Consider the following 23,122-nt stretch of genomic DNA (forward strand, 5'->3'; position numbering starts at 1 on the left):
TTTCAATCCTAGGGTTCTTATCCTATCCACTATCATCTTAATTTCTTGCCTTTATTTATGTCAGTTTTGGAAATAGACCTACCAGGTAAGAACTCTTACCTTATTATGTGTATTCTCGTGGAAATTAGGTGAAAACATATCATAGCAATAATTAGAGTTTGGATTCCTAACTATTATGAACACTTAAATAACTAACTGAGATTTAATAATAATAGTGAACATTTTATTAACGGTCTCTTTTCTATGCTAACCAAAGGCTTTCCCATCAAGATTTACACAGGGTTCCCTTAACTTTTTAAAAGCAAGCGGCCTGTTTCCTTTCAGTCTTTCAGCTTCTCACTTGATTTAATGGCATCAATGCTTCACGATTTTTCTACAGTTCTGCAGCCATGTTAAAGCTGTTATTAATATTCCTGGCCCTTTGGCAATGAACAATTAATTATGCTGCAAATGACTAAATGAGGAAAGAGTCTGTAGGGAAAGCCCCAAAAGAATGTTGCGGGGCAGGATTTCAGGAGATGCTGGAGGTGGAGAGGTTGTCCACACAAGAAATGGCAGCAGCCAATATGGTTGGTGCTTTCCCATCCTGGGTTCTCGCTGACCGAGTTAACGGGCCAGCGAATGACCCATGTGGGGCAGACCTCCATGCCCCGTGCTCCCGGGTCCCACCTGTCAGGAGAATCAGGAGCCTGTAGCACTCACAGCAGGACCAAAATGGTTTGGCCCCATTCCCTGCTTAGTTTTGTTCCTGGTGACATAAAGAACTACCAGCTGCCCTAGGGAGCTCTCTGTTGCCATCACCAAGGCCCTGTTGCCCCAACCTCCGCCCTGGCAGTGAACCAGCCCTGCTGGGAGGCACCTCTCTGTGCCACGAGAGGGAGGAGCTACTTCCCCCAGAGTGAGGCACTTGCAGGTAAGAGCTGGCTGGTCTGCTTTTACCTTTCCACTGTGCACTGGCACAACGCGACATCCCTTCCCTGTCTGACATTCTTCATCCTGCCATCCCAGGTATCACCATCAGTCCAGAGTCGCCTTTTCTATTTCTCCTAGAGCTGCTAGAATGAGTGCAAATGAGGTTGATGGCAGGATACCCCTGCTCTCTGAGACAATGCTTTATAGTACAAACAACTGAACGTCCTTATTACCTATTATAAAGGGAATTCTGTTTCCAGGATGCTAAAAGAACCCAAAAAACCTCGGGATCTTTCCTAGGGCACTGACAGGGGACTGGGAATGTGCTGTAGAAATCACTCCTTCTTACAAGGCCCTAGCCCTTCTCTAGGTTAGGGGTTATGACACCTGGTCACTTGCCATTAAGTTCTAACTCTCTGAGCTGCAACTTGTGGATTTCAGCAATGGAGTTGGGGCAAGGAATGTTTCCCCCACTGCTACAGTAGTATGAGAGACAAGGGGCTTCATACTATTTTTGCCTCTGTCCCCTGCCTCCTACTTCCTGTCTTTGTGACCTGATTAACACCTCACCTGGCTGCCTCTTTTTGCCTAAGCTTTCCCACACTCTGAGACAGGGTGTGTGTGAGGAGTTCTCGATAAAGGGGGTTAGAGAGAAAAGGAAAGGGCGTGGAGTGGCAAGCTGGGAGGGACTTGGAGCCGGGATGCTCCATGTGCAGCACTTAGCCTTGGTCTAACCCCTTCTCCCAGCTGGCAGGCAGGGTTGTTAGGCAGTAGTTTCAACCTTCAACCGGCAGGTCACGCATGGTAGGCAGTCTAGGGGTATGAATGAAACGGGTGTCACTGTGCTTGCCCTGACATCCCAGCACTGAACAGGTGTGTTCAGCAGGCTGCTGCAGAGAGGGAATGAGAACTATACAACTGAGTTGGAGATAAAGATGTGAAATAATGATGGTGTGATCCAAGAGACAACAATATGGCTTCATGGTTTACCTAGTCTTCTAACCTCATGGAAAACAATTTCCATGACCCAATAAACATTCTTATCATTAGAGTATTTATATATATAACAATTTCTCACCTCTTTTAAAAGGGACTTGAGGCTAAGTACACAAATAACTGTGCTATAACAAAGGATGAGCTGAGTGCCGCCAGTGCAGCATGCGGTGCCCAGACAGCGTGTTATAGGGGGGCTTCACGTCTCGGCGTTACCAGCTCCCACCAGCTCGGTAGCCTCCAAGAGTCACTAGTTCCCTAATTAGTCAAGTGGATTTCATTATCTCTGACTTGCAGTTTTTGTGAGGCTTAGAGACAATATATGTAAAATACCTACCTCAGTGCCACAAATAGACTAGCCCCTCAACAAGTAATAGTTATCACTATTACGAGAGTTTTAAATCAAGCCATGGGTAAGATTTGTGTTCCACTTAAATAACCTGCCCCATGTGAACATTCAGAGGAATGGAATGGGGTAATCCCATAAGGGAGTCCTAATCAAAAGGCTCCAAGAGCCTAGGTCAGCTGCTAGGAACACACTGTTGGTGAGGTGAGTAGAGAGCTTGTACCTCCGTTTGCCTCCTGAGCCACAGTAACAATAGCTGTTGCCATTAACGAGGTCCATATATGCACCACTGTGCTAAACACGTCACTTTCCCATTTTATCTTCCCAATGGCCCTACAAAGTGTTTATTGGTCCCATTTTACAGGTAAGAGAATGGAGACCAGAAGTTCAGCAGCTTGTCTAAACCAACACAGTGGTGGAATTGGGTTTGGGGTTTAAATCCAGGCCTGGGGCCCAAACTCTCAGCCACGCCCCTCAAGTCAGCCTCCAGCCACCTTGAGCACAATTCTGAAAGAAGCCACCTGGGTGCTGCCCTCTTCCGGGCCGCCTCCCACCCCCACCCTCCAGTGTGGTCACTGCCCTTTTCTTCCTCTTCCTGCTCACTTGTCTCTGGAGATGGTGCTAAGTTCCCTGCTTTCCTCAAATCCCTCCCCTTCCCCCAGGGGTGTAATCGCTCCTGTTTACCTGGTGGGGCAGAGATGGGAGGCTTGCCTGTTTCCTGCCCACTGCCCTCCCCTGCATCCTCGAGCCGCCTCCGCTGCCTGACATCTCTCTCGCCTCTCTCCTCACACAATGCCACAGGGAGCTTCCCCAATCCTGACCCAAGGGTAGGCATACGAGGCGTAGGGGTGTGTGTGTGTGACCCGATGATTCACAGATGGGACTTACTGGTGTTTCATGGGAGCGGACACTTCAGCCCTCGCTGTTTCCCTGAGTCCCTGATTTTCCTTCTGTGCCTGCCAGCACCCCATAGGCTGTCAGTGCCTCAGTTCACTCCCAGTGGTTATACCCAACCCCAGGAAGAAGAGGTGATGCTCGGGTAAGCCTGGTGGCTTGACCACCTTCCTGTGTTCTGTGCAGTTCTCACTGTGCCCTTTTCGCGGGGAGAAGGCGAGAGTGCAGATGAGGCGAGGCTACCGCGGGGGATCGGAGAACGGGCTGGCAGTGCCACCTGCTGAGAGCCCCGCGGGACAAGAGAGACGCCGGCAGAGCCACCTGCTATAAATAGACCAACGAGGACAGGATGTGCGACTGCACATCCCACCGCGAGGGCCCTAATCACGCGCGGGCTCCGCGTCCCCGGAGCCAGAGGCGCGCGGCGGGCCAGGACCTGGCGCCCCGGACCCCTCCCCCAGCCTGGACTGGAGCCCCCGGGCGGCTGAGGATGGACAGTGGGGAGGGGAGAGGCGGCACGGGGAGGGAGGCCGCGCTGGACCGCACTGCAGCAGCTGTTGCCCGCTTGTGACTCGCCTGTCCCAGCCGTGCCGGCCCGGCGGAGTCACGCGGCGCAGAGGGGAGGGAGGGGGCATCGCGTCTCCCTCTTAGGTGCCGGGGGACCAAGCCGGGAGATCCCGACTTATGCCCTCCCCTCTCGTCCCCAGCTGGGGGGAGAGGAAACGCGAGCAGCGCGCAGACACCTCCTCCTCCTCCTCCGCCGCCGCCGCCGCCGCCGCCCCGCCGTGCCTGTTGCTGCCGCCGGGGCCGGACCCACCAGGCCCCCAGCAGGGTGGGGGAGAGGCGGGAGCCGAGCGGAGGGGATCCCTCCCGGCCGCGCGCGGCGGGAAGGGCGCCGCCAGCCGAGCACCATGGACGCCCCGCCCGCGCAGGCGGCCCCCGGGCTGCCCCCGAGCACCTGCGCGCCCCGGCCCGGCCCCGGGCTCTGAGCGCGCCGCCGCACAGGTAGGCGCCTTCTGGGGCTTCGCCTCGCCACCCCGCTGGATCTCCCGAGCGGGCCGCCGCCCCCCGACCCCGCACGCCGTCGCGCTCCCGGGCCGCGGAGAAGCTGGAAACGGGCAGCCCAGGGGCGTTCGTGCTGTTCTAGCCTCGCGGGGGGTCGGGGAGGAAGGCCACCTCGTTGCCCCCTGCTTGGACGAAAGCGAAACCTGCAAGTTCCTAATGATCCTGGCCCCCTCCATTCCGGCTCACAAACCTCGCATCTCCCCCCCTAGAAAATATCTCTCCGGCTAGTTATTTGTAAGGCGACCACACTGGGGGGAGGGCCAGCCTTTAAAAGTTCAGGGTACTTTGCAATAGTAACTCTGGCGACTCCACCAATGCGCGCACCATTTCTTTCTATGGGCACATCCTGTGCTAGTCATTTTGAAACCCTGCTTAATTGTGTCTAGCAGCTTCCTGATCTGTCTGTGATTATGAGCCCCTCAAACTTCGCCACGCATTATTGTTAGCTTTTTGTTTTTTAAAGAGATGGCGTCTGCTTTGAAATCCACCTAGAGGCTGCTTTAACTCTTATGATTTTATTTAAAATAGATGATTTTCTGGAAGTTGCTTAAAAAGGAAAAGAAATTGAAAGTAATGATTGTTCCTCCCACCAAACAGTTTTGTTTTCACAGCGCCCTACTTTAATAGTATTCACTTCACAGATCTGTAATTCTTCCTTTTAAATGAGTGGATGATTTTCAAAGTATAATCAGACTTTGAAAGAGCTTTTTAAAATGAGCTGTTTTAAATGGGTTGCACCCAAAAAACTCAGTTGTCTCTACAATCCAACCTTCTGAACTTTTTGCATTGTACTTAAACTGTATTTCAGAGGCCTTCATAAAACCCCTTTTTTTAGGAAAGCAGAAATTGATTCTCCTTCCCAGGTTCAAGATGGGGTTGGGTTGGTAAGAGTTGGAGCATGGTCACCTGTGGTGTTTTGCTGTGTTTGGGAGCCTGCTCTGTGTGAGTGCGGTTAGGATGGAAGAATGAACAGCTGTCCCAAGAAGGTGGGAATCCACCTCGCAGAACAACTCTTTAGTGTTTCCGAATACTTCATAGTCTATCACTTTGGTGAGTTAGGTCTGTGATGCAGGTGAGCTCTGCAGCGTTCCCTAGAAGTCAGGTGGCTTTTCTTGGTGGGAGAGGAGGTATACTTCATGACTACCACCTGCCTGGGAGCCCTGAAGACTGTCTTAAGGAATAAGGATATTGCATAAAAAAGTTTGTGTAAAAATGGATTGACTGCTTTTGTAAATAAATGTTTTACAACTGTTTGAAATGGAATGCTATCATAGTCTTGAACCTGCCTGTGTTTTTCTCTATCAGGTTATAGGGAAAATAAAACCATAAAAAAGTGCTTTCTCTCCAGATTTATCTGTAAGTAACCGTTGATATAACAGGAGCTCCTGGATAGTAGGCACAGCTGTGAACTAAAGGGCGCCATGTGAAATGTTCAGAGAACATGTTCTCAAGTGAACACATGTGGGGTATACTGAAACTATTACTTGAACAAAAGGAGCTATAAAAGGGACTAAGTATGGCTCAAAGCAGCCAATAAAATTATCAGGCAATAATGATTAAATAAATGCCTTCATGTGGATTTGTCCAGCCATTTGCAGACCACTAAATTGGGGGAAAATTCATTGGTGTAGTTACAAATTATTAGCATCAAAGTAAGGTTTTGCAAATGACACTCCCTGCCATAGTTCACTATTAATCTTTCCTGCTGAGAACCCTGCAGATTTGCCCTTTCACTGTGATAACATTTCTGGTTGGGTGCAGGCATTTCAGTGTTGACTTTTTATCCCCTGTAATGTTGTTTGTCATAGTACCAGAGGGTATGAGGAAGAAACGGGCATCTCTGAAGAAACGCAGCTTGTCCCTTCTCCTCATTATCCAGCTGTTGGCAATCTCTATCCTCCATCTCCCTCTGGAAAGGCTGCAGTCACCATTAAACATACTCCTGTGCGAAGCAAGATGTGGGTGGGTGGCTCTTTTTGGGCCCAAATCTAGGATCTTCCAGGACAGACCACTGGTGAGCAGCAGGCAGCAATACACAGAGCAGCATGGAGCTTATCTGCTCGCAATTCCCACGAGCTTCTCTCGTCATTATGGGATGCCTGCTTGAGAGGATTCTGTCTTTGAATATGATTTTCATGTTATCTCACAAAGTGACAGCTCCTTCAGGCCCCTATTAGTCTCTTCAGAGCATTTCTCTGAGGGTTCCCAGTACCTACTCTTCACCTTCCCTAGATGACCTACAGTGTGTATCAGCCTGCTATGTGTGGGCGCCATGGCAAGGTTCACTTTGCCCTTTTCCCTGTCTCCTGCTGTACCCTTCTCAAGTTTAATGGCCCTGTTAGTCCCAACGTGATATGTCTCCCAGACCTTTTCTTTTCTTGGTCATTACAGCTTGGAGAAGCAGAATCTGTTCATTAAAATGACTGTGAGTCTGCTCAGCAGACAAGTTGTGCTAGGTTCGTACCCCCTGGTGACGGCTCAGGATTTACGTTTTCAGTGCTGAACTGTTTGTTACCTTACAATTGCCTTTGCTGGTGTTTGTCTTCATTTCTTTCTTTCCAACCCCACATTCCAATAAAGATGTTTTTAAACAAGATTCTTCACAGAAGCCATGAAGGTTTCCATTTTCACGGTTTTTGACATTTTCAAGCTGAGATTTCCATTTGATGGGTTCTCAGATATAAGGGCATTGCGTCTCTTTTTAGGTTTTGAATGTGTAGAAGAAGATTTTTCATATTTGGGCCATCTGAACTAATCTTGACACTCAGGGTTCAGGAAGAGGTGCAGAATGTGGGAAATATGTTTCATCACCAGCAGAGAGGTATTTAATTTTGCATGTGCCACACACATTATGATCAGTGAATCTAAACTTCCAAAGCAGGTAAGCACTTTGGGTTTGTTATTAAGCTTAATGAATTTGTACACATAAAGTCCTTAGGACAGTGCCTGATATATAGTGACCACCCAATAGATATTAGTTCCTGCTATTATTGTAATTATTTGTTTATTCTTTCAGAATATAATTTTGACACTAGATTTGGATTACTGAAGCCAAGTAAAATTTAGATAGAAAACCCAGTCAATCCACTAGAAAGATATTGTAAAGTTGATCTCCTTTCTAGAGATCACAAATAATAGAAATTTGGGCATAAGACAAGTCTGGATTCAAATCCTGTCTTTACCTTTACCATCCTAGCCAGGGGACCTTATGTAAAACAGGGATGATAAAACCTACTTTTCTGAATTGTAAGAATACAGAAGATCATATATGTAATGTCCAATAGGTAGCTGGTCAATAGGTATTCCTCTAGCAAAGTGGTTAAGAACAAGCACAACATCTGGAGTGGAACGACCTGAGTTCAAAACCTGGTTCTGTCACTTGCCAGTAGTATGACCTTGGGCAAGTGATGCTGTTGCTCGGTGTTAGCAAATTCCTTTTCATCTTTCATCTTTCTATTGGAGCTGATAATGATCATAGTCCATATTAGTCCTTATTCTGGTACGATAATAATAGTCCTTGTTATCCAGAATTGTTGTGAGAGCTAAATCGGTTAATAGACACATTGTGAGTGCTATTGTGTATTAACAATTATTACTTTTAGGAGAGTGCCTTACAGCAGCCATGCTGGAGGAAGGGTTGTGTATAATCCCTGAAGGCCAGCTAGAATCCCCACTCTGACTTCTTTATCCTGTGTAATAAAGTAGAAGAGAGCCCAAGAAGCTAAATATAGAAAGGAAATCATTCAAAACATCACTACTTTAAGTGTCAAATTAGAGAGGTGCACGCCTGTGTTGGAGCATCCTTGGTGATGGAAGGTTAGAAACACTGGCCCCAGGGGCTCCGTGTGATGGGAAGGAACATAGCCTACTGCTCCAAAGGTTTTTGGAGCCTGCGGGCAATTCCTAGGTGAGCGGCAGACTGTTCTGATTGGGTGGGATTCTGTGAGGGAAGTGAACACGTAGTTTAGCCAAGCCAGTGATCTTACTGCAGGAGATTATTCAGGTGGCAAGATAATTCTGTTCAGCTGCACGCCCACAGCTTCTAAGGTAAAGAATAGAAACATTAAAGCATTGACTCACAAGGGAAAGTGAGTGACTACCAGAGGACTCCCTGTCCATTCTGGGGATCTCAGGTGGCTAATCGATATTGGCTGGTTCCTAACCCTGCCTGGAGCTAGAAGCTCCCAACACCCCTCCCTTTATTCTTCTTTCTCTCGCTCCTCCCCTCCCACCAGCATCCTGAGGAGGGAGAGCTGAACTTGCAGTGGCCACAGTGGTGTTAGCTTCTGAAAAGTCCCCATCCTATTCTGTGGTTTGCTGGGAGAGAGTGGGATGGGGGTGCTGGGGGGAGAGGGTGCTCCCAGTGGCCGCCCACTGACTCCCACCATGGCTTCTCTCGCTTTCTGATCAACACACCCCATCCTTTCTTCATGAACCTCCCCCACATTTATATTCTTGACAGGAAGACTGAGAGCAGCTTTCTGTCCCCACACAGTGTCAGGGACATTTAGCATTATACATTATGAAAATTAGGTTCACCAGATTTTAGAGATAGAAGAAAGCTTGGGATGATCGGGTTCCATTCTCTTATAAGAATAAACTTGAGATCTGGAGAAGTTAAATAACTTGCTTTGTCAACTTCACTTTGTCAACTTGAAAGTATTTTCATGAGGAAACAGGTTCTTTGCAGCACTTGGATGGGAATCAGGGACTTAGATTGTCCTAATACTGTCACCAGACTCGGACAAGTCATTTAACTTCTCCAGAACGCAGTTTCCTCATTTCAAATATAAGGGAAATTTCTAAATGGCTTAAAAGGACTTTCTAGCCTTAAAATTTTTTTTGATTCTAAGTGCATGCTTCCAGGGATATTTAGCATAACAGGATTCACAGGTTATTGAAACTGTTCTAATATAAGAGTGTTTTTGTGTTTTGGGTACATGCCGTACTTATGGACTATGGTACATAGGAGTTGTGTAGCCTACAGATGGACTCTACACACGAGAACACGACTGGAAACTCACTGGGATAATGGATTGTAGTATTTCTTGCTGAGTGTATAAGGCTCTTGGAATACGTGGTTCTGCATGGGGCTTACAGTGTGGAGGATTTGTGCAAGTGACATGGCTTCAAATGGCTTAAAAATAATGTGGTGGTTTGTTAGTACTATTTGAATAGTTCATCTACTTCACAGTTTTTATTGGAAAGTAGTGCAAGCAGTTGCTCACCTACTGTAAGTTATCATGAATCTTATATCAGCAGAATCTGAATTGCTTATAAATAATTATGGCTATGTCTGAGGTAGAACTTACTATTTGACAGTTTATAAACAGTGTTAAGACCCACTTTACATTTTAAAGAGAAACTAAGAAGGTGCCCCAGCTAGCTGAGAAGTAAAAACTTTAAGCATTCAAGTAGTTTTGTCAATGAAATGGCAGAACTAACTTGATGACTTACTATTGACCAAATGATTGAAGTGACTAGATTGCGTAGTTTTTGCACTGTGTATAAACCCCCTTGCAAGAAAACAAACTAATTCTGCTGTTCTTGTTGCCAGCCTGTTAATAACTGCTTCATCTGTACGAGCTGGTAGATCTCAGGTCTATCCTTTGTAATAATTCTAGTACTTCTTTTAACATGTCTTGGGATTAGCAGCTGTCAACAGTTAGAACTTGAAACAGATTCAGTTACAGGAATGGAAGTTGAGCCAGAAATTTAATGCCACTTTCACCTGTAGAGAGAGAGAGAGGCATCATTATTTATGGGGTTATATGAACTTCACGTCTGTTTTCATCATTAAGAGGAGCTGTACTTTAAAGGAACAGAGACAGGGAGTACACTTTCATGAAATATGTTGGAGCTCTAAGTAAAATATGGGTTTCTTTCTGAAACTTTGAAGATTTAAAATAAAAATAAAAAATTAGCTCTGAACTGTGTTTATCATGTTATGTGTAAATCGTATTATAAAAATTCACTCTTAGGATACATGCATATATATCACATAGAAAAACAGTAAAAAGAAGAAACTTTTGCCCTGTTTCAGAAAAAGTTTAGAATTTGAATACTGGTTTTAGAAACCCCAAACCTTAAGAGTTTACAAAGCTTATAGTCTTGTTGAGAGACACCTATTCAAACTCTCAAAATAAATATAATGACTAAGTACAAAGTGTAGAATGGATGCCCTAAAGCACCTTGCGAGAATGAGGTGGTAGTTGCAGAACTTAAATATGAGTTGAAACTAGTTTAGACGGTAAGAGTGGGGATGGTTGGGAGATGATTTTCAAGGAATCTCTCATATTTCTATTTACCTTGGGAGCACTAACTGTCTTTGTTCTGGACAATGTTTTCAGTTTGTTTGTTTTTAAATAGCAAAGGGCCATGGAAAATAGAAATAGTGTCTCCCTCTGGAGTAAAGGGCAGACATGATTACTCGCCACTATAAAATAGTCAGGCTCCCAAAGCTCGGGTGCTTCTCATCTCACCTCACCAGCCTGTGGGAATTGGAGGTCAGGAAACGACATCAATGCTAATGGCTACTTCTGTTGTCTGAGTAATAAATTGTCCTTTGTCTCTGACCCAGGAGTATTATGCTTCTGCCAGCAGGCTAATTTATCAGCTTGCAAATAAGGTAAAACCTCAGACCTTTCCAGTTTGCAACAGGTATTATGTTCCCGGGAAAGAGGCACAATATGCACTGTGGCAGAGGCATGAGAAATCACATCTCATAGAAGGAACCAAGAGTAGTTCTCTCTTTAGAGTGTAAAGGTGCAGGAAGGAGGACATTTTTAGGGGAGAATATGAAGTTGGAAATATAGACAAGGCCAGATGCCAAAGAAACCTTCCATGCCATGTAGAAGAATTTTGACTTTATGGGAGCAGTTTTATAAGGACTTTTTTTAGCAGGGGAGTGACATGATCAATTCTGTTGAGGAAATATGTGAAGGGTGGATTGAAGGTTGGGACACTTTTCTGCAGGTGAGAAAAGATAAGTTATATTTAGATGTAGAGTCATTTTAGAAGTAAAGATAGAATGAGGAAGGAATCTGAGTGGCTATTTTAGTCCATTATAGGCTGCTGTCACAGAATACCATAAACTGGGTAATTTATAAACAACGGAAATTTGTTCCTCACACTTCTAGAGGCTGAGAAGTCCAAGAACAAGGTGCTGGCAGACTCAGTGTTTGGTGATGGCCTGCTTCCTGGTTCACAGACTGTCCTCTTTTCTCTATGTCCTCACATGATGGCATGAGTAAAAAAGCTCCCTGAATCTCTTTTATAAAGGCACGAATCCCATTCTCTTTCACCCTTATAACCTGATCCCCTCCCAAAGGCTCAACCTCAAATGCTATCATATTGGGGGTTAGGATTTCAACATATAAACTTGAGGGTGGGGGGGGGCACAGACATTCGGTTTATAGTTATGACTCCTTGGCCTTTGACTTGTCCAATAAAATAAATGGTGATGCTGTCCATGAAGATACAGCTTACAAAAAGGAAGGGAAGTTCTGGTAAGGGGGGAGGTGAGATTGAGTTAGTTTTAAAAACCACTGAATCGAGGCTGAGATGCCTCTACACTATCCAGATAGAAATATTGAACAGCCTCTCCTGATGTGGAACTCAGGAAGGAGGTTTAATGGGAGACAAACACTTGGGAATCACCAGGGTGAGAGATGCATTCTTGTGCAGCATTTAAGAGGATGGGCTGAGAATCAGGAGCAAACTCTCCCACCATCACCTGTGACAAGCAACTCAAGTTCTGTAGGTCTGTTACCTAGGTCATAGCAACAGCAATAATGGTAAGAGACTAAGGCTGGAGATGCAGGTTGTTACGAAGATGAAATGAGATGGTACGTGCAATGTTGAGTGCCTGGTTCTCAAATGTAAGCTGTTAAGAGCAGCAGAAGTACTAGAATGTGGTGGTCGGCACCAACGGGTCAGGTGAGATTGTCCAAAGAAAGCAGGTGAAGTGAGGGGAGAGGATGGGGTCAAGCAGGGGGAAAAAGCCATCAAAGAACCTGAAAAGAAGCAACCAGAGAGGTAAGATGAGAGCCAGAAGAGTTTCCCATAGGAATGAGTGGCCAACATGGAGAAATTCTTCAGAGAGGACAAAGCAGTTAGGGACTAGAAAGCCCTCTTGGGATTTCAGAGCCTGAGGATGTGGGTGATGGCAACCAGAGCAATTCAGTGGGGCCTCAGTGCTTCTTGTCGCCACCCAGATTGCAGCCGAACAGTAGGAAGTGGCGACAGCAAGAGTAAACTTCACCTTGAAGACAGTTGAGTAGTGAAGGAAAGGTTGTGGCTGGGGGAGGTTTGAAGTCAGATGAAAATCTCTCTCTTCTTAGGATGAGAAAGTCATCATTCACTCCTTTAAAATAATTTTTTGAGCCCCAATTCTGAGTCAGACACTACCAGGTGCCGGAGGTACAATGGTGAAGCAAACAGGTGCAGCCTCTGCCTCCACAGACTTTCTTCCTAGCATGTGTATAGGTGCTCAGGGAACATATGAGAAAGTGAAGAGCCAGGGAACAAGTGAGTAAAGAATAGGTAGGGCTTGAGATCCTGTGGACAGCTCAGCTCCGGACAGAAGGGTCTTGTCGCCCAGCGCCACAGGAAGCTGTTCAGATACATCAAACGCAGTTGTTGAAAATCACCCGCAGTGAGGGGAAGGCAGTTGAGTTTATGTCTAGGAGAAGCAACATCCTCTGTTGATGAGGACAGGCAAAGGTTTCAGGTGATGCTTATAATCCATGAATTAAATAAAACAATACTTACAATGGTGTTTGGAACATATTAGGCACTGAGTGCATGCTAATGTAATTAGAATTCATGTTCAGAACCTCTGAACTATGCCAGGGAGAGCCTTTTAAAACTTAAGTAGTACTGTAAGGTCAGTTGTTTAAAACTGGTCTGGCTCAGGAGATTATGATGATGGATAAGTGGTATTTTTTCGCATTTACTTTTTTGGGGGGAATCACTAGCACTGAATTTGACTGTCTTAAAAAAAATTCCCTGAAGTATATGTTAAGTAATAGAACAGGGGGTAAAGCAGTCAGAGTAGCACTATATTGTGCTTGCCTTTGTTGGCTCTGTGAGGCTTATGTTTAACAGGAGTCTGTCTCCTGCTGGGATCTTTATAACCCATAATGTGACAGTTCCAGCATTTTCAGGCTTTGTATTGAATACAATTTCAAAAAGGCTCATTCTAGGTGGAGCAGCTTATTTGAACTCACAGCCATTTCTTCTTATGCTAGGGTTTCAGGCTTTTAAGTTCTGAAATAATAACTCTTTGAAAGTAGCTACTGCTGTGACTTCATTAAATTCGAACGCTTTTGTTTTTCTCCCCCAGGATTCTGCATCAAGAGCGTGTAAAATAGATTGCTTGGCCCAAAATAGAACACGGTGGCAATGTTTTGCTGAGTTTCCAAACCTTTCCCAAGATGGAACCAATAACATTCACGGCGAGGAAACATCCGTTCCCCAGCGAGGTGTCGGTGGCCTTCGGCCTTCAGCTGGTGGGCTCCCTGCCCGCGCACTCCCTGACCACCATGCCCATGCTCCCGTGGCTGGTGGCAGAGGTGCGGAGGCTCAGCGGACAGCCCTCCAAAAAGGAGCCTGCTACCAAGCAAGTTCGGCTTTGTGTTTCGCCCTCCGGATTGAGATGTGAACCCGAGTCAGGGAAAAGTCAGCAATGGGATCCACTGATCTGCTCCAGCATCTTCGAGTGTAAGCCTCAGCAGATTCACAAACTGATTCACAATAGTCACGATCCAAGTTACTTTGCTTGTCTGATTAAGGACAATGCAGCCAGTCAGCAGAGTATCTGCTATGTGTTCAAAGCTGATGATCAAACACAAGTAAGTGGAGGTGGGGATCAAAACAAGGTATAGCTGGATGGTTTTTATTGTACAGGGCTCAGGACATCTAAATATACTGGAATGAAAGGAGATAACACTGCCATTATACATAGGTTATTTCACTGGATTTCTGGTTTATGGGGATAATTTCTTTATGGTCTTGAAGAACACTTGATAAGAGATATTAGAGATTATAAGTTTATGAGTTCAAAAATTGAGAGAAGTCTGTCTAAACTTATAAATAAAGAGCCAAGCGGTTAGGATTCTGGTCCTTTAAGATGTGTTCTGAAGCAGTGCTTCTCTTACAGAAAGGTTGCACCTGAATCACCTGGGGATTCTGGTAGAAATATAAATTCTGATTCCTTAGGTCTGGGAGGGCCCCTGAGCCTCTGCATTTCTAGCAAGCTGACAGCTAATGCCCATAACTCTACCTTTGCAGACTACATGTTGAGTAGCCAAGTTCTAGATCAGTGAGCTCCATAATTTTTGATCCTGATATGAAAAATATATTTACTTATAAACTGTGTAAGAATGCTATTAGCCACTTTCCAAGGCACAATGCTCCCTTAGTCAAAGACCATCAATAAGAATATTGGGTATGAATTAAGATTTGATACTTCTGGTTTTTTTTTTTTTGCCAACTTTTGGTCAGATCTGATTAGCCTGTTTTGGTCATATCTCATTATGTGGCTGAGAAAAATATGAGAAATGGTAGAAATGTTGTTGGCCTTACTAATTTCTTGTTCATTTGTTAGCATTTTTTTGCAGTTCTATGCAGGACTTGTTTAAAGCCATTTGTCCATTTTCTAGGTTAGATAAAATTGAAAATATAATCCCTACAGCCTCTTTTAGAGAAATCCCTACTTTCTCAATGGGCCCATATAAACGACAATTTAATACAGCCTGTGGAAAGCAAGCAAGCAGGTGAGAGTCCCACTGCTAACCACGTGAGCTGAGCAATGTCCATGGTAGGCCTCGGTGCCTGGCGTGCCTATGTGGCTGCCTGCCACACATACGGAGTGAGGATGCCAGTGTCAATCCATGTGGTAAATGTCAGGAAATAGAAATAGAAATGCTACTGTTTTTCTCCCTGTACCTCACCGGCGTTTTTTTTTGCATACCTTTCAGGGTGCACGGGCTTCATTTGGAAATTAATGTTTTTGGTGACTAAAGTAGATTTGTGGAGATTCACTTTTGTTTTTCACTCCTTGATTCTTTTATTCATTCCTTCAGTGATCGCTGCCCGAGGTACTGTGGCAGAGAAAAGTAGTACAGGCTAGAAGGAAGCAGAAGCATCAATAGGTAAATACCACGTGGGCCATGTACTGGGCATGACACAGAACGAAGCCTAACACACAGGAGTGTAGGAAGGCTTTTTGAAGTAAAGGCTAATCCAGAGCTTAAAACCACTATTTTACCTACAGGACTGGGATCTTTCTATGAGTAAACCTCTTAATTTTATTGTCCATGCATCTCACACAGGTAGGATAGCATTCCAGTTCAGAGGTTCAAAATTCAAATTTCCTGGATTTCAGTCTTATCTGACATCTATAAACTGGTGGCCTCTGGCAACACTGAGCCTGTTTTCTCATCTGTAAAATGGGGATAATTAGTCTCTATCTCATAGAGTTACTAGGATTAAATGAACCAGAATTAGGACCCTAAACTTAATAAGCATATATGGGCCTAAAAAATTTTCATTAGAGAAAGTTTTACTGAAAGCAGATTTTATACTAATTTCATTTCAAGTCTTCGGTAAAAAGGAACAGGAGACCAAGATGAGTGTCTCCAGCTCTCAGGATGACATTCTGGTCACCCTTGAGCAACATTTATATAAACTTGCAAAACGGCAAATATTTAGATACTGCAAAACTACATAAATAAACTTAATGGTTCCTATTATTTGGGCAAATTCCAGAATGAAAATTAGTGGATGGAACAGCCTGTACTCTAGGGAAGCTCTATATAAGGACTGAGTTTCCTTGGAGAGAGGTTTTTGCATGGAATAGCTGTTTAGCACTTACACTTTTAACTCTTTCCCAAAATCTTTTACAGCCATCTGAGAGCCGGTTTCCGGCCAGTCATTGAGATACCAGACAGGAAGAAGAGATTTATAACTGAATTCCCTAATTGGAGCTTCCAGTCTTGCTGAAAGTAGAGAACTGGCATTACTCTTTATTTTAAAAAGCCACAGTAGAGATATGTATTAGTTCTTAAGTTATTTTTGGCCTGCATACAATTTTTACAAACTCAAATTGCCAGTAGTAGGAGCAATAAATGCTGTCATCCACTCATTTCACAGCAGATTAATTCGTAAAATAGGAACCTCATCAGTGACTGCTCGTGTTGGAAACTCAATGCTAAACCAAATTGGCCCTGATTCCAACTGGCATATCTTATGTTCCTGGGACATCCCTGGCACTGTGGCTCATAGCAGAGGATAATCTGCTGTAGGAGGATGTTAACCTATATCACAGTTTCTTGTGATTGTAACATTTGCTCAGTGAAATAATTCTCTAGATGAAGGCCTCTGCTAACCAGATGAGGTCACTATTGACTGTTTGCCAGAGGAGATATGTGATTGACTTCAAGGATCATAAACACAAAACTACTTGTTGAGAGGAAACCCTTTGATTGGCATATAAAGTAACTGAAGAATGTGTGGGGAGAAGAGGCTCGTAAAGGAATACTTTCATTAGCACAGTATGCAATTGCGTTTCCCAATGTGTGTTCCATAGAAGACTCAAGGTCTTCCACAGAGACAGGCTTCCACAATGTGTCAGGAAAAGTGCTAGTGCAGCATCTCAAGCTCTTTCATCTAAGCATCTCTTTTTCTCTCTGAAAAATTATGGAGGACCCCAAAGAGCATTGATGTAGGTTATATCTATTAATACTTACTGTATTAGAAATTAAAACTGAGAAATTGTAAAGATATTAATTTATTAAAATACAAAAGTAATAGGCCCCTTGCATGTTAGCATAAATATTTTTGTGAAAAATAAAAACTATTTCCCAAAAATATTTAGTGATAAAAGTGGCATAGTTTTGCTTTGTTTTTTATTTTTTGTTTTTTTGCAAATCTCTTTAACATCTGGATCAATAGATAGCTACGGGATATTCAGCTGCTTCTCCACTCATTCTGTTGTGATATGTTGTTTTGGTTGAGAATGTGAAGAAAATCTGGCCTCACACAGATATGTAACAGGAAAATGGAGAAGTATTTTGTAGCCTCCTTAGAAAATTGTGGATATATTTCTTTAATACTATCCAAAACGTGACAAGAGGTTTATAGCAGTATGAAATCTGAAACTATATTAAAGCACTTTTTGCACTTTGTTATATTAAAATCCATTGGTCTCTCATACTTTCATGACTCTGTTAAGCATGCCTGATTCTATAATACATGCATTGATTATTTAGAAAATATTGGCTCACCGAATTACATGGACCACACTCTGACAACTGCTGTATTAGGGAAACACTGTATTTTCTATTCTGCTCTTGAGTTGTACATTAGTCCATGAAAACCCCAAATTCATTGGACTATAAATTGCAGGGTCTCATAACATCTAAAAACATCCCTCAGAGCACGTGTGAACAGAGTCACATAACATTCTGAGTTGAAGTGTAGTTTTGAGTTGAGGTTCATGGCAGGAAATGAAAACATCCATTGTGGAAAAGAGAATAGTTATGTAAGTGACCCTGACTAGGAACTTCCCCCATCACGTCACAAAGAAATCAAGAGTTCCACCTGGACTCAGCCCTAGCAAACACACATAGTCTAAGAAAATAATATTGAGATTCTTCCCTTCTCCAGTTCTGTTGCTTTGTCTCTTCTGTGAAGATCTGTATTCAGAAGGACACCCAATTTGCCACTCATTTGAGTGTCACTTTAGATCAGTAATAATATTATTTACACTTCAATCCATTACTTTATCTACAGAGTTAGAAGTTCTGCTTCCTTTAAAGGGACTTTTCAGCACTGAGTTGCAGGTAGCAGAAGTGTGGGCTAGAGCTTCTGTTTTATGTCAACAAAAGTTTAGTTGCTGTTTTATGTCAACAAAAGGGATGAAGGGATTTTGAGTGGGGAATGGCAGAGATTATCAACACAGTAATAAACAGAGAAAAAGTGTTGATCAGTGTGCAGGCAAGGGAATGGGACAGTGGTGCAGGACCCAGGGTGAATCAGAGACCTGGGCACAGAGGGTGGTTTTGTTGAAAGTGCCCATTGTTTTTCAACTGACTTTCCTTTTCATACTTGAACTGTGTCCTGGCTTTTCAAACACCTTTCATGACTCTAATCAGATTCAGGACTTTTTGGATTTGGCATCCAGTCTGACCACGGCGTGGATGTTTCATAAGTGTGATAGGACAGATGTCATTAATGCCAGAGCGTTCATGGGCTTCCCCTTCTCCAACCTGCCGAAGAGAATCTTCTATTTGCTGGACTCTTGCTAGCCTTATTCCTCCCTCTCCCAAAAAGGAAGTATTACTTCTTGCTGAGAAAGGCTGAGTTGATCTCCTTACCGAAGTGTCAAAACCTTAGGAAAATTGTAGAAAAGGAGCACGAGGTGGGAGAGGGGCAGGGGTGGGAGTGGGGGAGGTGTTGGAAGGAACTGGAGCAAGTGCCTGGGAGGTAGACTACAAGGACTTTACTAAGTATTGTTGAAAAAGATGCGTTTGAGAGAACGCCAGTGTCCTTTGAGAGAGAGGGTTTCCTTTACTATTTTTTTGGCAACTAAACTGAATTTCTCAAAAGTGACACACATCTGAGACTGAACCTGGTGGGCTCCCTTACAACTGATTTTAAGACTACTTAACTATTTGCAGACTTAAGAGCAATAAATGTTTCCTTTTATAATTTTCAGTAAAGAACCAGTGTATTCTTCCATGATGCCTTGTAAGTACATCATCTTTCTCAGTAACTGCCTGGTATTTCCAGCTACCTCACCCAGCCTCCCTGGATTAGGTTACATTGCATGTTAAATGAAAAGGTGGTCTAAATTTATTTCCCTGTGATTATTCGAATTAATACTTCAATGCCCCATGTTAAAAGCCACAGTTGCTTTGTCTATTTTATGATTTAATTTATACATTAAAAAAATTTTATTTTTGATTGTAGCTTTTTTTTTTTCAGTTGTATTTTACCTTATAGTAATGTGTCTTAATAGTTCCCCACCTGCTTGGAATTCTAAGTTAGTGACTTAAAATATGTGCCACTTGTTTTAGGATTTTCAATAGAATCTGTCTTCCATTGTGTCTCCTGCTTGGCTGTTAAATTTGCCAGCTCATTACTTTCTTTGCCAGAATGAAGATGAAAATTGTAACACTGAGTTGGAGTGTTTTGTTCCTGAGGGTGATGATTCTGAAGACCTTTGCAGATACTCTAATCTATTAGCCTTTTTGCACTTGGTTTTCATTAACTCTCAATTTCAGACATGAGTGTCTTTTTGCTGCTCAGGAAGTCGGTTCTGGGAAGGTTTTGCTGTGTATGTTTTGGAGGACTTTTGCCTGCTGGGCATCCTTAGTTCCATCCAGTTATTACGTAAGGCTTCATTTGGGGTCCTGCTCCATGGCTATGACTCACTGCATGGTTGTATGGAACAGTGTATCCGTGTCAGCTAATCAACACTTAACCGTCTGTCATGCTAGACAGAAGTCAGTTGCTGAGTGCAAGCATTGGCAGGGATTCTGTTCAGCTATAAAAAGAATGTCCCGAACTGCATGAACTCTGAAGTATTTGTTGGATGGCTTGGGTTCATGACACCAGATTGATTATGTAATTCGTTCTTGACTTTGGAAAAATGAGTCTGAGGGCTTCAGAAGCATTCACCTTGTGATAGATGCTTAGAAAAATTTTAATAAGTCTTTATTTTTCCATACATATCACCTTGTGTTTTTTACCAAATGCTTTGAGTTTGGTGTTATTTTTTTAAATAAATCTGTTTCTAAGAATAGAGTTTATCAGTATCTTGAACCTAATGTGGATTTGTATCTCCAAAGGATTTGTTTAGAGCCTAGAGCTTTACTGTCCAGTATAGTAGTCAGTTGCTATATGTGGGTATTCAGCACTTGCAGTGTGGTTAGTCTGAATTGAAATGTGCTGTTAAGTATCAAAACACAGTGGATTTCAAAGACCTAATTTGAAAAAAACTTAAAATATCTCAATAATTTCTGTAACAGCATGTTGAAATGATAATATTTTGGATATATTGGGTTAAATAAAACCTCATACTAGAATTAATTTCACCTGTTTCACTTGACCTTCTTTAATGTGCTTACTGGAAAATTTAAAATGACTACGTAGCTTACATCCTCTTTGTGCCATTCAGCACTGGACTAGGCTAGCCACCTAGGAAGTATTTCTGGAAACAATATGAACATTCATCCTAGGGTAATTCAGGTTTCTTCCCCCTTTTTTTTGCTGCCTTCTATTTGTTTATGATAGAATTTTGCTCAAAGTTCCTCTGAAAAGCTCTCATTCAAAACTATAGCCTGTTTTTAATTCTAGATGTGTAGTGCAATGTGGGCCACTAGTTTGGGACATATTGGAAGAGATAAATCTCTTGTTTCTCCTTTTTAAAAATAGTTTTCCTCCCCATGGATGCTTAGACATCCACCCTGCTAATCATGGCCTGTGCACCTGAGCCCAGTAACCAGAGCAGGCTGAGTGGGGAGCTGGCCTCCTCTCTGAGAAAGCTTCTGAGGGGGCTGGGTCGGGGGGTGAGGCTTGGAGTTGCTGATGCAGGGTACCAGGTAAGAGGTGGGCATAGGTGTGGTCACTGTGTGGGCTCTATCTGACCAGACACCTTAGCTGGAACTTCATGGCAGCCAACCCTGCAGAAGCTCTTTCCTAGCAGCTTTACTCCTGGTGGTACACCACAACTCATCCTTCCTTGTGGCTGAGTATGTAGGTATTTGAAATGCTGCAGATTTTATATTAATTCATTCATTGGAATGCTACCAATGTGTCATGCACTTGGCTGGGTGCTATGGTACAAAGTCAAATAAGGCATGATTGCCCCCTCTGGAAGAATAATGATGTTTTTTATGACATATATAGGTTCTGAATGCTGCGCCACCAGGAGTTAGCAAACCTCTGGAAGTTACAGAAGAGAAAATTTGGGAGAACAGGAGGAGGCTTTAGTCTAATAAATGCCTGCATTTAATTGAAAAGCTGCCATGTACAAAAAGAAGTGGACAAATTATGAATTGCTCTAGACAGCAGAGCTAAGAACAAGAGAAATTTGTAGAGAGCATTTCTGGCTCTTACGAACAATGATAGCCTTCTAATAATTACATAGGTTGTTTTGAGCAATGGACGTGGATGGATTTTATCTTAAGGAGGTTTTACACGGCAAGTCATCCTTCTGTTTCCCAACTTTCCACTATGAGGAATGTAATACCCGGGAATGGTGCCCTTTTGCTTAGACAGCTGAGTGCTTCTAAATTTATTTAACATTGAAGTGAAGTTGCTCCCTGTGATGTCTAGCTGTTTGTCATAGACCTGTCTTCTGGAGGAACCTGGAGTAAATGTGATGTATTTTCCATGGGACACTTGAGTGGGTTTCAAAGATCTGCAGGAGCTTCCCAGGCCAATGAGTTGGGTACAGATGGAATGGACCCTCTAAGTAGAGGCTTAGCATGTGCCATACCGTAGGCAGGGCGGGAATGTGGAGATGCCCAGTGTGGTGGGGCTGCTGTGATTAGAGTTTTGCAAATTGCATGGTCAGAGATAAGACAGGAAGGGAAGTGTGGGCCCTTTTAAGGGGCTTTGAATGCCTTGCTGAGGGGGTTGGATATTCTTCTTAAGAAGGTTGCTAGAGAGTCATTGGGCAGGGAAGGTAAACTACTTGGATTTGTTTTTAGATTTTGGAGTGGAGGATGGAGTAGGGGAATGAGAGGCAGAGAGGCAGACCAGCTAGGAGGCTATGGCAGTAGTCTGTGTGAAAACTCAAGAAACTTCTTGATCCGTAAATATCATTATATGAAATGGCTTGTTTTGGCTGAACCCCTGTTGATGTCTTCTGATCACTCTCCCCTCTGGATACCCCAAGGAGGTTTAATACACTGTCAGTCTCTACTGGAAGAGAAAGTCAGATTCCAGTTTGCTGTCCTATTGATGATGACTGGCTTGGGTCCTAACGAATGATAAGAGAAATAACATGGAAGTAAAATTCCTAATCTGGCTCTGCTTGGTCTTCTAAAAAACATATCCTGGTATTTCTCATCTTAGAAACAAACCCTCTCCTGAGCCCATATCCCATTCCAGGCCCCTCCAATTGCTGGACCAATTTTCTCTCTATTTTTCAAGCATTGTCGTGGAGGATATGTTCACTTCCACTCCCCCACGTTCTCCTCCATTTACTAGCAGGGCTCTTGGGTTTTGGAGAACCACACCTTCCAGTTTTCCCTCTACTTCCGCCCAGTTGCCTTGGTTTGCTCTTCCCCTTCTTCTCAGTTCTGGATTCATGTGCCTCAAGATTTGGTCTCCCCATTCCTCCTCTAGACACTCTTTTCAAATGAACTCATCCAGTCTCACAGCATCAAACACCACCTATTAGATGGTAACTCCCGAAATGCAATCTATTGCTGCAGATTCAGCGATGAGTTCCAGACTTCTCTGTCCAGCTCCCACCTTGACTTTTCCACTTGGCTGCTAAATGTGCTCCTCAGACTCAGTATGGTTAAAATAGAACCCTTGAATTCACTCCCACCTCCCTGTTGGTTTCCTAGCTTTGGGCAGCTCTCAGGTGGCAATGACAGCTGCCTAGGAGTCACCTCCGAGTTCTCTCTTTTCTTCACACTCTCATCCATGTTGTTCAAGACCCATTCCACATCTGCCCCTTCCCCAATTCCGCTGCTAATTCTGAGCGCAGGGCTCTGTCATCTCTCACCTGGACTGTGCAGGACTGCCTAACTCTTCTCCCTGTTGCCATTCTTGTTGCTTCTCTCCACCGAACAAGCTTCCAGGGCCATCTTTAGAAAACCTGTGAATTCGTGAGAGTCCCCTGCCTAAAACCTCTCTCATGCCTTTTCCTCAGGCAGGATTTCTCAT

The 23,122-nt window shown here is 43.8% G+C and overlaps 1 protein-coding gene across 7 annotated transcripts in view; it reads left to right on the top strand.

Annotated features, from left to right (window-relative positions):
* The first annotated feature begins 3,508 nt into the window (after positions 1-3,508).
* TBC1D1 (TBC1 domain family member 1) overlaps positions 3,509-23,122 on the top strand; it is a 221,079-nt gene continuing 201,465 nt past the window's right edge. For 6 of the 7 annotated variants that reach the window (XM_036908455.2, XM_036908458.2, XM_036908459.2 and 3 more), the window contains exons 1-2: positions 4,012-4,150; positions 13,557-14,064. In XM_036908455.2, coding sequence (XP_036764350.2) covers positions 13,648-14,064 — 417 coding nt within the window. In that variant the 5' untranslated portion in view covers positions 4,012-4,150; positions 13,557-13,647. Of the gene's footprint in view, positions 4,151-13,556; positions 14,065-23,122 lie in introns of all 7 variants that reach the window. The other variant, XM_057502149.1, reaches the window with a different exon arrangement.

The sequence above is a fragment of the Manis pentadactyla genome, chromosome 5 (assembly GCF_030020395.1).
Source record: "Manis pentadactyla isolate mManPen7 chromosome 5, mManPen7.hap1, whole genome shotgun sequence".
NCBI lineage: Eukaryota > Metazoa > Chordata > Mammalia > Pholidota > Manidae > Manis > Manis pentadactyla.